The sequence below is a fragment of the Leptinotarsa decemlineata genome, unplaced genomic scaffold (assembly GCF_025532065.1).
Source record: "Leptinotarsa decemlineata unplaced genomic scaffold, Ldec_3_MD MMD2_tig00000882_RagTag_RagTag, whole genome shotgun sequence".
NCBI lineage: Eukaryota > Metazoa > Arthropoda > Insecta > Coleoptera > Chrysomelidae > Leptinotarsa > Leptinotarsa decemlineata.
This window is the reverse complement of record NW_027412556.1, coordinates 5,710,472-5,724,371: the sequence shown is the minus strand read 5'-3', so window position 1 is coordinate 5,724,371 and position 13,900 is coordinate 5,710,472. Positions and strand designations below refer to the sequence as shown.

The 13,900-nt window shown below is 37.3% G+C and overlaps 2 protein-coding genes across 8 annotated transcripts in view; one reads left to right on the top strand and one right to left on the bottom strand.

Moving 5' to 3' along the window:
- Positions 1–3,381, top strand: part of Zasp66 (PDZ_signaling and DUF4749 domain-containing protein Zasp66) — a 33,791-nt gene extending 30,410 nt beyond the window's left edge. For 5 of the 6 annotated variants that reach the window (XM_023169734.2, XM_023169757.2, XM_023169748.2 and 2 more), the window contains one exon: positions 2,766–3,381. In XM_023169734.2, the coding sequence (XP_023025502.1) occupies positions 2,766–2,897 (132 nt within the window). In that variant the 3' untranslated portion in view covers positions 2,898–3,381. The remainder of the gene's footprint in view (positions 1–2,765) is intronic. The other variant, XM_023169741.2, reaches the window with a different exon arrangement.
- Positions 3,273–12,986, bottom strand: LOC111513481 (isovaleryl-CoA dehydrogenase, mitochondrial). Of its 2 annotated transcripts, none has more exons than XM_023169703.2 (8): positions 12,900–12,986; positions 12,630–12,773; positions 12,448–12,574; positions 6,007–6,191; positions 5,788–5,949; positions 5,384–5,731; positions 3,653–3,821; positions 3,273–3,508 (listed from the first exon to the last, which is right to left on the bottom strand). In XM_023169703.2, exons 1-8 carry the CDS (start codon positions 12,969–12,971, stop codon positions 3,375–3,377), a joined length of 1,341 nt encoding a protein of 446 aa, XP_023025471.1. In that variant the 5' UTR covers positions 12,972–12,986; the 3' UTR covers positions 3,273–3,374. The 2 variants fall into 2 exon arrangements, with proteins under 2 accessions (XP_023025471.1, XP_023025477.1); XM_023169709.2 differs by having other exon boundaries at positions 12,831–12,934.
- Between the last annotated feature and the right edge of the window lie 914 nt (positions 12,987–13,900).

Here is a 13,900-nt window from a genome sequence, read left to right as displayed (position 1 = left end):
TCGCTTATGCTTTTTTGCTATAAATAAGTTGCATGATATAACCTTTCAAAAATATGTTATGAAATAGGTAGCGAAAGATGCCTAGTGAGAGATTATTTATAAACCCATCCTGCAAGGTGGTGTTGATAGTTCGTGGTTTATATGAGAACTTTAAGCGTCGAGTTGATTCTTAGTAATCGCATGACATCTAAGTCTAGATATTCATTGTAGCTTTTGCAGCATGAAAAATTTGTTTGCAGTATTCGTTTGTTGAGTTTATAGTATTCGTTTGTTGAAATTGGGCACTATAACAGCATATATCTGCTGACAATAATTCAGATTCTGGAATGAACTATTAGCTAAAATAGTATTATTGAAGAACTTTACAGTACCATATACAGTGCATTTCTTTAATGTTCCCCCCTTTTATTTTTTGAACGGGTCAACTCAAAGAATTGAAATTAGGGATAATGAAATTGATGCATGAATACTTTATTTTGAAGTGAAATTGACAGATGACACTTTCAAGATGGCGACTAGGCGCCATCTGGGACAAAAATTAAAAGGAAAGAGGGGTCATGCCTAATAAAGAAAACAACTTCAAAATTAACTCTTAACAAAAATGTAGAAATCGGAAACCAAACTTGTTTGAGGATTTGGTTTTTTACGGCTCTTTCGCAGTTTTTTAGAATATGCTATCAAGTTTCTGTCATTTATGGTTGCAGTGAGTAAACCACATTCAATCTTTTCCAAATTTACTACTTTCACCTGGCAATCTTTCTGGACGCCCTATTGGAAAAGAGTTCTGAATTTTCCCTGCTTCCCGTTGTAAAATTCGTGATTTTCATCGCCTGTGTTCATTTGTTTATATTTTCTCGTATAATTTTTTGTGAAAAAGCTGATTGGCTTTCTACTCCCCCTACTTTCTTCATTCTGAGTTATCTCCGACGAATGGATATTACGACTCAGGTAGTTTGCTGTGCTAATACCTGCAACTGAATTAGATAAAATCCATAAAGCGTGTTTACGGTGACTTAGGTAGTTTACTGTACTGAATACCTGTACCTAGATTAGGAAAATTGTCAATAATATTCGTTAACCCTTTTCTATCTTCTGTCATTCGGTTTGCTATTCTTGAAAATCTCAGAATGGGATTCCATATTTGGTTGACGTTTACAGCAAACAATATCCTGTGGTCTCCTTCACTGAGTGCGTGTTCCGCCACAACCGACTTGTACTTTTGGCCTAATCTGCAGTTTCTATCATGCTCCTTTAGCCTTGACGTTCCAAGTGACCTTGAGATTGAATGGATACAGTGTACTCCAAATCAACAAGGCCATGGAACGGAAAAGTTCCTCGGTTCCAAACGGCTGCACGTGCCTATTTACCATATATCCCTAGGGTCACAGACAGAATTGGAAAACACTTGAGGAAACACAACTTTGAATCGGTGTTCAGACCCACCAAAAAAATACAACAAAGTATCAGGTCAGCCTTATCAGCAGCAGGGGTATATCGCATAACATGCACTTGTGGGAACCACCAAGAGACATATGGGAACAAATGTAGACAGTTTCCAAAATGTCAGAACTTTCCACAAAGGAAGTTTCATCAATTTTTTCAGAAACCAGCTCTGGTAGTTAACCAAAACCACCAATATACCAATTCAATCACTGGTGGGGATCCTAGGTAGGTTAGATTAGATCAAAAGTGAGTGGGTCTATTTGACCCTCCACCAGAACACGCAAGGGTGTATTGTGGCTTGCACCTATTCAAGTTCGACTTAATAAACCCAGCTTCTTAACGGAGCCGATTAGTTTACATAGTAAGTGATCTTTTAGGTCAGATGGTAAGAGTACGGCTCCGCCGAACTCTGAAAACCTGATTCGGTTCCCAGCGGGGCAAGCACGTAGTATGTGCTCTGCTGTTTCATCATTTTCGAAACAGAGGCGACACACACTGTCTTCTGACAGTCCGAGTCTTTGCATTTGATGATTCAAATGACAGTGACCTGTGAGGAGACCTGTTAGATATCGTAGTTCACCTGTTACTATAATCCAACAACTAGGAATTTGATTTCATGCTTCGAAGGGTGAATGAACGACTTGGAGTGAGTCAATCCTGGAAGATTTTACCAGAAGTAAATGAATCTTCTTGCAACCCAGGTGTTCAATGTCTGTTTGGCAAAGCTGAATTGCCAGCTGGTTTCTTGAATTCCTTTGACGAGACGATTGCCGTCTCCGCTATCGAAGAGCCAAGTCCAGCCTTTTTCCCTAGTTTTCTCGACGATACGTTAGCCGTCTTCGTCTTCTGATAACCAACTAGTTTTCCAACCTTGGGATGGGTATGAGGCGCTGGTTTACCTCTATGTTTGGTGGAGGTTTCATTGATCTCCTCTCCGTAGGTGGATTGCCACGCGGCCCCGCTTCATTTATTTTAATGGGTACATTAGAGTGACTCGGTTGAGTAGTTGCCTGCTGGGATGGTTCCCGGGTTTAAGGGCGAAATAAGACCTGCCCAAAACCAAAATGTGGTCTGAAACCCATCCTCACCAACACGGCCATGGATCCATTATCAACAGCGGAGGTCCATGTTTGACCAGGACCTGACTTTTCCTTGTCGAGAATAGTCCACTCCAAGGTTGACAGGCCATGATTCATTTTCCTCAATCTAAGTCAGATATAAAAACCTGTGGACCATGAACAAAAAACCCGGAAAATAGCTTTAATAGACCATTTCCAGAATCTCAGAATTTTCACCAACTGAAATGTAATCAAAATTTTCAGAAACCAGCCTTGGTAGTTAACCAAAACCCCCAATATACCAATTCGATAACAGGTGGAGATCCTGATGTGATTCAACAAAGTGGATCGTTCAAAAGGTTGATGTGGAGTGTTCTTCCAGGAAGTAACTTCTGATAAATATGTATTCCGAAAACCGACGAATATTTCAAAAATATTCCAAGATAATAATTATATCGATTACCTTTCAAATTGATCAACCGTAATGATGACATGCAAACACGTAAAGCCATCTGTCGATTTACTCACACGGATGAATTTGATAGGTATCAAATGGGTTCATTAAATCTAGCTTGTAAATCACGATTCTCTTTGCTGATGAAAAATCACATTATTTGTGTATGCAAGTGATATTTGATTTTCGTCGTTGTTGGGAAATTTTTGAGTTGTTATTATTTTAATTTGATGAATTCAAAAAACGAGTGTAATCTAGTCAAATAATGGAATAAAAATAAGTAATATTTTTATAGGTTAAGTTGAACACTTTTCGAATTGTTATGCTTATTATAACGAATTTTATTGTAATGTTGAACGTGGAATGTTGAATTATTTATCGTACCAATATGTTTATATTCAAATAAAAATATATTTATTTTATGGATATTCTGAATTTATTGCCCTTCCTATAACCATTCTTCTTATTTCAGAGGTTCCAGCCCCAATTTCATACAGTTTCGCATCTCTGAGGTATCTGCCAGTTGGGTAGTCGTTGATATAACCATTGCCACCTGAAATGATGGAAAATTTAATGATTTCAATTTATTTTCACTCTTGATGCACCAAAAATCAATGTGATACATTAATATTGCAATAAGTATTTATTAGTGACGAGAGTTTCTAATTGATTAAAAAATTCCCAAAAATTATCTTACCTAATATTTGAATGGCATCCAATCCCATTTGAGTGGCCTTTTCAGCACAATATAAAATAGTGCCGGCACAATCTTTAGAATTGACTTTCTTGTTATCACACGCCTTTGCTACATTGTATAGATAACTTCTGCACGCACCTAGGGTTGTATACATATCAGCAAGTTTCCCCTAAAACAATATTTGTATCAAGATTTTTGTGTGGCTTCTCAATAAAATAAAATAAGCGATTTCATTTTTCAATCCAATTCTTTTAAATTTGTTATTTTTGGAACATATCCTTATTGTTGGTGTTCACGTCTATTCTATGCTATTTATTTTATGTCACTTGTCAAGAACTACTTCACTTCACATGCCATTCACTTTGAATTGCGTTTTAAAACTTAGCACCTGTCTATTATACAAAGCTAGAACCATGACAGTTATTGACGCTGTTTTTGGGTGTATAGCCTTTCACAGTCTGAAAAATAAACGTCATAATATAGACTGGCCATTGAAGAGAGAACATTGACTCCAACAACTAGAAAAAGATGCAAAGATTCACGTGCTGGTATTTAGCTCACTCATACCCTAAACGTCAGTCAGGTTATATTTTACGTGTTGCATACTTCCATGTCACATAGTGCTATGATCCGCAGGTGGAATATATGTGAAAGTGACGTCACGTCCATTCCATATTATCATATGCCTATAACAAAGCTAACTCGGTACTGAATCTGATGAGACGAAAGATAAACTGTAAAGTTCAACCCAAAAAGTTACTGCGTAATATAAATCACCAAAAGATCCAATCAGTCAGTGGAGGAAGATTAATCCTCTTCTTGAAGATGATCACTTGTTGATCGAAACACGTGTCGAGGTTATGAAATAACGGTTTGGTGTTGGGATAAAACTCCAGTAATATTCATTACTACATCAAAGGTTCCCATCAGTGCATCAATTAGTTGGTTGATGTTTCACAAAACTACCTTTTTTCATTCTCAAAATCCAATAAATTCATTTGTGAAGACCACTTCAATCATAATGAGACAATGCTGAATATGTCAGGCACCAGGTTTTATCATGAGAGACACAGACTACTGACTTGTTCTGTAACTTTATAGAGAGCGATGAATTGGCGTAAGGCGTAGTGCTCTACGCCAAGGTCGTGAGTTCGATCCCTCCCCGACCAGATAATTTCTCGAGAGAATTTTTCTAGTTGAAGTTGGGATGAATCTGTAACGTTACATTGCTGATGAACTGCGAATAGCCATGATGCTCCCTAGGTATACCGAGGAGTTATTGACATTGCTTATCCAGAACACGAGGCTAATGACCAGAACAGTCGATGCCGTTAACACTCAAAAAACTCTATAGAACTCCAACTTTTCAGTTTGACCTTCATTACCCTTCAGCAGAACCTCTATCGTTCATTTTTCGGTATAGAATTAAAAAAGCAATGAAAAAATATTAACTCCTTGGCATGAAATGCCTTTCAAACAATATGAACAAATACTATTAATGAATAAAGCATCTTCATGGGTTATTATTCCTTTTGCATGGAGAGATTTGAACAAAAAAAAATAGTATTATTGTTACCACTGAAAAAAGAAAACTTTAGAGAAACTTAGAGTCTCTGAAAAAGTAGATTTTTTTTCTTTAGAGATTCGACTTTCAGATGACTTTCAAACGTTATCTTGTATATTACAGAAAACGGAAGTTAAACAGGTGAATATGAAATAACATTCACTTACTTGAATCAATTGGAATTCCCCAATTCTGGTATTGAACTGTTTTCTGACGTGAGCGTATGAAAATGCAACATCGCAACAAGCTTGCATGATTCCAACTGGACCAGCTGCCAAAACTAACCGTTCCAAATCCAAACCACTCATCAGTACATAAACACCCTTGTTTTCGGCTCCAAGAAGATTTTCCTTCGGTACCTTGCAGTCTTCGAATATGAGTTCAGCTGTACTAGATCCTCTCATCCCCAGTTTGTCGAGTTTCTGGCCAGTTCTGAACCCTTCAAAACCTTTCTCCACTATGAATGCTGAGATTCCGTGCTGAGGTTTCGCTTTCAGGTCTGTTTTGGCGTAAACCTGGGTGTGGATGATAGTTATTTTTTTTTAGTTCCACTGCAATTTTTGATACTCACAATCAGTACGTCTGCATCTGAGCCGTTAGTGATCCAAAACTTGGTACCATTCAATACATAATAATCTTCGTGCTTCTCAGCTTTGAGCTTCATTGAGACGACATCTGATCCAGATCCAGGTTCGGACATTGCAAGAGCTCCCATATGTTCTCCAGAACAGAGCTAAACGAAAAAATATGTTGACAATAAAAATATCAGGAAAAGTCTCTAGGAACATACCTTAGGCAGGTACTTCGTCTTCTGAGATTCATTTCCATTTCGATGAATTTGGTTGACACAGAGATTGGAATGGGCACCGTAGCTCAAACCAATGGCACCAGAAGCCCTAGACATCTCTTCCATAACAATGATATGGTCCAAATAAGTTCCACCGGTTCCACCATATTCACAATTCACAGTTATTCCTGAAAATTTTTATATATCTGCATAAAACTTCAAAGTGTAGTGGTGGTTACTTTAAAATATCTAGGGGCCGTTTAAGTATTACATAAGCACTATAAGGGGGCGTGGGGGTCTTTACTTTGCTTACAGCTGCCAGACTAAGTCATTGCCGGTGAGAAGCCCCTACCTCAATACAATAAGTATGTGTGTACGATTTCTCCCAATGGTTATGACTCAGTCCGGTAGCTGTATTCTTGGAGACATGGGGGGCGGAGGGGTCTAGATGGGGATTACGTCAGCAGTAGTTATTTACTTTTTACACATATGGTAACCCACACTTTGTTTATGTTTGAAAACGAAACGTATTTTTGGGTATTCCCACAAATAATGTTTTCGTTTATATACAAGAAAAAGGATTTACGCGCGCTATTCACCTGTCTAAATTTCTTCCGTCAATCTATTGTTTCGTTTCGATACTGTTCGATTTGACGTGTTATAAGCAAAGTACCTTAATGTTTATATTACCGTTAATCCACTTTCGCCAAAGATGAACTGTTTAATTGAGATGACGTTTCAAGTAGACAAATTTAAGGTATACCAAAAATTGTTCGAAAGTTTTGAAAAATGAGTGAGTGTAAGCCCACAGCACTTAGACCACATGTGATCCATTATACATCCTCTCGAGTAGTTGTCCTCCTAAGTTATCATCCATCCTGTCCTTTCCAGGAAGGTGGACAGGTCACTGGGAGACATCTCCTTTATATCTGCATGTGTAGGCCAAGACTCGCCAAACACACACTCTCTTATTGACGATAGCTCCGGGCACTCGCATAGGACATGCCTGACAGTTTCATCTTCCTGTTCACACATCCTGCATAGAGGTGTGTCCACTAGCCCCATATTATGGAGGTGTTTCCTTAGTTGACAGTGGCCAGTTAGAAATCCTACTGTTAAAAGTAGATTTTTCCTGGTCATCGCCAGATATTTCTTCGGTGCCAGCTTCCCAGGGTCGCCCAGGGTGATTCTGGCAATATTGCGTCCTCTGATTCCATCCCATATCTTTAGGGATTGAGCATGGGTGTAACATTTGACTAGTTCCGCAATTGTCGAAGTCATCAGGCCGTAGATGCCACTGGGTCCTAAAATTCTTAGTCCAGCCACTTCCTTGGCTAAAGAGTCGGCAATGCGATTACCTTTACTCCTGTCGTACCCCTTAACCCACCTCAGAGCCGAGGCTCTGGCTAAATCTTGGTGGCACTCTAGTACTAGCCCTGAGGTAACACGTTGTCTGTTCAAGGCTAATAGGACTTGTCTGCTGTGAGTGCAGCAGTATCTATGTGTGAGTATCCATGTGTGTTCCCACGAGTAGCAAGGGAAGAGTTGGTCACCTCTGGCAGAGCCCCGCATTTCCAGAGGAAGGCTGATTACAATGAGATTTCGCCCAGTTCCCCAAGGGGATCGTTCGTAACCGCATATCACCCTGCGGCCATTCGGTTGTCGGCACGATTCCTTACACCTTATACAATACAATACAATGCTTTATTTTCCCTGAGACTTTTTTACAAGCATGGAAATCGTCACATACACAAGTTAAGATTGGAGTTGCTGGTTAGGCTGGTCCACGGTGGCATGTTTCGCAGTGGCTTTTGGGGAGTTTTAGTTCCCGTCACCCTATTTATTTCTGCCACTGACCAGAGGTCCGGCGATCCCGTCCTTAAGACCACATTGGCTTCCCGGACAGGGCCCCCAGTCCCCTGGCCGTTCCCCTATCTGTCACCTGGGGACGCGCCCGATAGATAGCCCAACCCACAGTGTGGTGTAATTATAAGTTACAAGTCCGACAATGACTAACAATGTTTACATAAGCATAGGAGGGGGGATAAGAGATTTGCTTACTTTTGCTGACAAGAGGGATAGGGGAGAGTAAAATATTGTAATAAATATGCTTACGTAATACAATGGCCCACTATTTGTGATACCAGTTACGACAAGTTATTTTGTAAAAAGTAAAACTTTTCGTAAGTTTGCTTAACAAATTAAAGGCATTTCGGAGGAATATTCAAATCATAAGAATTTGTTGCTTCCAGATACAAACGGAACCAACACAATGAATGAACAATAAATTAGATGCAATGTATGCACCATGAGAAAATTAACGTCCGTAGAAAAAACTGTTTCAAAAATAGGTCTGATATGTTTTCCTTTCGGTTTGTACGTACGTGGACTGTTCAAAAAATAAGTTGAATGTTCAAATTTTGATTTTTTATGTTTTCATGTTGGTACACTCGTCTCGAACATATGTTCACAGTTTCAGCTGTTTAGCATGTTTAATTCGATGGTGAGGGAGATGAAAAAAAAATGGAATTAAGTGCTCAAAAACACTTGAAATATTGACAGTGGCATATGGTGATTGTACTGTGAGTCAGAAAAATGTTCACGAGTGGTACAAGCTCTCCACAGAAGGTCTTCGAAAGTTATGCACCGCTTGCGAGAAGCACTACGAAGAAAACGTCCAGTTTTGTGGAAACACTCATGGCTTTTGAATCACGATAATGCACCTGCTCACTCGTCATTGCTTGTTCGTTATTTTTTGTTAAAAAATAACAGCGTAATCATGCCTCGGCCACCGTATTTACCAGATCTGGTGGCCTGCGACTTTTTTTCTGTTCCCATCTGTTGAAGAAACCCATGAAAGGACGGTGTTTTGCGGCGATTGAAGAGATAAAAACCGAATCGCTGAGAGAAAAAGACATACGCTGTCACAAGTGTATTGAATCTGACGTGGACTACTTTGAAGGAAACAAAATAGAAATTGATGAATGAATAATTATTTTTGGAGAAAAATGGAAATTCTCGCCTTAAGAAGCTATTGTATAGTGAAACACGTGTTGCGTTTTTGTAAAATTGTTTAGTGAAAATCCCAAAATGAAGTGTTTTGAATGCGCTCTCGGGCGTGTATTTAGACGCCTGAATAAGCTATTGAACACACGCCTGAAGAAGCTATTTTATAGCGAAACACGTTTGCGTTTTTGTAGAATTGTTTAGTGAAATTTCCACAACTAAGTGTTTTGAATACGTTTCAGGTGCGTCTTTTCACGCCTGAAGAAACTATTGAATACACGCCTGAAGAAGCTATTGAATACACGCCTGAAGAAACTATTGAATACACGCCTGAAGAAACTATTGAATACACGCCTGAAGAAGCTATTGTACAGCGAAACACGTGTTGCGTTTTTGTAAAATTGTTTAGTGAAAATCCTACAATGAAGTGTTTCTTGAATAAGTTACGGATTTTCATCAAGTATCGGCCTATTCCATCACGTAACTGAAACTAATGTCTTCGAAGTAGGGAGCTGAAATCAATTAACATGCCATGAAAATATAGAGCAAGATGAAATTATCGAGTATCGTTAGCTTATCAAAACGGTTCGTTATTTTATCGACAAAGAAAGCTGGACCAACATTGATAATAATTATCTACACAGGACACTGATAAAATTGAGATACTATACCACGTTACTATTGGAACCTATACTAAAACCAATAATGATTGAGAGTAGAAGTAAGCCCAGTTGACAGCAAATCGGGGGCGTGCTTATTAATTTTTGAGAGGGTTGAGAATGAAAGAAAAATTCTTAGTATAATTAGTTAAAATATTCATACACATTTTTTATTTGCTTCATTAAAACTTTGCAATATCGTAATTTACCTAATCGTTGTAGTCATTAGGTGGGCCTTATGAAAACGGAGTAATAATCGTGGTAATTATAGTAGGTACCAAATAAATTAACAATATTAATAAAAAACACAATATATATATATAACTTTTTTTCACTATTGGGTTGCAGCAATTGATAAGTGAACTCTTTATAACTATTCTCAAGCTTTCTAGTAACTTAAACTCATCGTCAGGGGTACTTGAAAATACAAATTACAAATTTTTGATAATAGAATATAATATAAATGTAAATGTACAAATTTTCGTCTAATCTTCAACCTCAGATTCGTCACTGTTGCTACCGCTATCATCAAAGTGAATTATGATTCAATATTGTGTTCAATACGGTTGTCTACGTCCCACATTTTTTGCTCCTCTTTTAAAACATGCTGCATGCATTTCTTCCAGTCTTCTGCAGAAACAGTTCGAATAGCTTCTTGTAGGTGATGTTGCACGTCCACTAATTCAAATGTTCTGTTTTCTCGTGCCACATATCCTTTTACTTGCGCCCAGATTAATTCTATTGGGTTTAATTCGTAGTGGTATGGTGTTAACCTTAAAACTGTAATTCCACGACTTATCGCCATTTCATCCACTGCGATCTTTTTATATTTGTCTGTGTGTAATTTTGTTAGCTGAAGTAGTTCTGCCTTTAAACTATCTTTGTTATATTGGATGTTCTTATTAATTAACCATTCTTGAATTGCTGCTTTTTTCCATGATTGTTTCGGTAATGGTTCTAAATGTCGACTATGGTATGGGGCATTGTCCATGACGATTACAGACCCAGGTTCCACAAGTTGAATGATGCCTTCAAACCATTTTTCAAACACCTCCGCATTCATCTCTTCATGATAGTCGCCTGTTTTCTTAGATTTAAATAATAATTCACCATTTGGTAAAAATCCACTGTCGCTTCCTATATGCGTAACTATCAGACGACTACCTTTTCCAGATGGCTGTTTTAACCCAACTGACAAACCTTCAATAAAGGCTTGTCGTGTACTGTTATATTACCATCCTGCCATACTTTTTTGGCCGTATGTCCTTGGTTAACCCATGTTTCGTCCATGAAGTACAATTTTTTTTTTGAGCTTCCGAAATTCGTCAATTTTTCTTAGATAGTTTCTTCTCCATGCTATTATTTCTTGACGTTCAATGAGAATGCTTTTCCTGTCAACTTTTCCGTACGTAAATTTCATTTCGTGTACAAGTTTCCTAAAAGTTTCTTTACCCATTTTTGGGACCAATTCATGATCGCTAAGTGCCTCCAGAACTGTTTGTAGTGTGGGCAGCTCATTTCTGAAAAAGAAACTGTGAATAGTTCTGCGTATACTGGTTTTGGCTTCTTCATCAACTGTGATTTTGTTTCGTCCGCTACTAGTTTTTGGCGTTTCTACGTCCCCATGAATTTCTGCTTCTCTTAGTATTTTGTAAATCGATGATTTTGGTACACCGGTATAATCAGAGCACATATCAACTAATTTATCTTTTGTAATTGTGGAATGATGTAGAAATGCCCGGTTGGTTATTCGGAGGTACACACGTAGAATTACAGCACATATGCACAAAGTCATCTTTTGGTGGCTGATGATCTCTTTCAAGACAGTGAAATACTCGCAGTACAATTTGTTTTTCTCTTACTGACCGAGACTCCGACCGTTTTACCTTTTTCGACGTGGAAGGCCCGACCATGTCTCCCATTTTTTGAGTAGTTTGAGAACGGTGTAGAAATATAATTATGTAACGCTTAAACACTTATTAGCACTATTATTTTCACCAATTGTTATCACAACACGTCGATTGCTGACTAACTTAACTGTAAAACGTACAATTCACGCTGTATAATTCACAAACCAATGATACGTTCATGGCTGCAAGTACATTAGTGAGGACTGCAACGATGAGATGGAAGTTACGGTAAAGTGACAAAGACAGAAATATCGTTGCGTACAGCGTTGCCACTAGTTGTAATAAATATCTAACACTATACAGAAAATAATGAATTTTAACTGATCAGTAATCAGGAAATGTATAAGTATTACTCATTACAAGCTCATTACTGATTTTTGTCATAAATAATACCTTTTAATCGTACTAGTAATGTGTATTATCTATAATTTGCCACAACCTACAACTCTACTGCTTACTATATTTTGATTCTGCTATAAACTGGTAACGTAAAATTTAGATATGACAACGCGCTTTACTCTCAATCATTATTGGTTTTACTATAGTAGACGTAATCAATATTAATACACTGGCTTCTCATTCATCGGTTCGTTATTTCATCGCCAAAGAAAGCTGGACTAACATTGATAATAATTATCTACACAGGACACTGATAAAATTGAGATACTATACCACGTTACTATTGGAACCTAGTAGACGTAATCAATATAAATACACTGGCTTCTCATTCTACTTGCCAAAATGTTTTGTTTTTTATTGTCGCACCAAGGACACCTACGATCAGAACCACCCTTTCCTTCTGGAATGAGTTCTTTCTTCTTTTGAAAGAGGAATCGGGCCTAAACTGTTAACATTACAAGGATATTTACCTAAAGTTCCTAATTCGCCTAGCTTTCTCCAAAACTTCCTCAAATCTGGAAACGAATTATTCCTATCTATTTCATTTGCCACTGGAGCCAATTCTTTCTGTGCGAAATTAAAAATAGTATCCCTGAGCTGAAAAGAACATTACTCAATAAGATGAAATTATTAAATACTTGACGTGTTGTACATGAATCTGCTCATCATTCAATCCAAATATATGTTCGTCAATTGGATAATACTGCGACACTTGTCTCGGTTTGAACGGATTTATTTTGTGGAATGTTCTAAATAACTTGGTACTCGATTTCAAAATCATCTTGATCAGGCACATCTGAAACAGTACTGAATTCACTAAGATTCATTATCGAAACTGATAAGCGTTTATTACTGTCTTGTAATCTTCATTGCGATGGGTCGAATACCAAATATGTATTTCAAGTAACTAAGTAACGCTTACCAAATCACGATTTGACTTCAAAGTTTGACCTTTTGCCAGGGTAGGACTGAAATGAATTATTATGGCGTACATCAACACTGATTCATAATTCGTAGGCAGTTGTGGAATCTGCCGTGCACCAGAATTAATTTAAATTGGGGAAAAAACTATTTGGCGTTCTACTTCTTAATTTGAACAAAAAATGTGGGAAACATCCTAAAAAATTCTATTTGAACGATTTATTAAATTCCCCGTTATGGTATCATCAAGAGTTGATGATCTTTCCTATCAATGAATTGATGGATGTAGTCCTTACTACGTGGTAGTAAAAAATGACAAGTAAAACTTTCTATTTTTTTTTACATAGAAAGAAAGTTTCATTTCTCTTTTTCTACACGCTTATATTAGCTTCACCTGTATGTAAGTATGTTTGTAACTCTTCTTTCCCATTCTAATGCTCGGGATCTGAATTTGACAGAATTATCGAAATTATTGCTTTATCTATTCGCGGGCAGATGGCGTTGTACGTATCCTCCTTGATATAATTCGAACTCACTTTACATGTGTTTCTTCATTGAAAAACACGCTAGTATAGCATGAGGAACTGAAAAATGAAAAATAAATATAGTTTGAAAAACTAAAAAACACGCTTTTAAAGAACATCGAACTAGCAAGTTGAAAATATTTTTTAAATAAGCTCAAAACAATAACGAACGAAAAATACTAGTATTATTGCGAAAAAAGCGTGAGCGCTTTGTGCCATATTTTTTGTACGAGTATATCAATAATACTAGTATTTTTTGTTCGTTATTGTTTTAGGCTTATTTAAAAAAATATTTTCAACTTTTTAGTTCGATGTTCTTTGAAAGCGCGTTTTTTTAGTTTTTTTAAACTATATTTATTTATATTTCCTATTATACCTAAATGTGTAAACCCAATTTCCATGAAGTAAGGTTTATTATTATTTATTATTTCAACGAATGAAATCTGAAGAATCGTTTTATGGCGTCGAAGGTATTGAC

Coding starts and splice junctions, on each gene's coding strand:
- LOC111513481 (XM_023169703.2), bottom strand. CDS start 12,971: ATGTACGCCATAATAATTCATTTCAGTCCTACCCTGGCAAAAGGTCAA. Junction 5,732..5,787: donor CAGATGCAGACGTACTGATT/GTGAGTATCAAA, acceptor ATCCACACCCAG/GTTTACGCCAAAACAGACCT. Junction 3,822..5,383: donor GGGAATTCCAATTGATTCAA/GTAAGTGAATGT, acceptor ATATTGTTTTAG/GGGAAACTTGCTGATATGTA.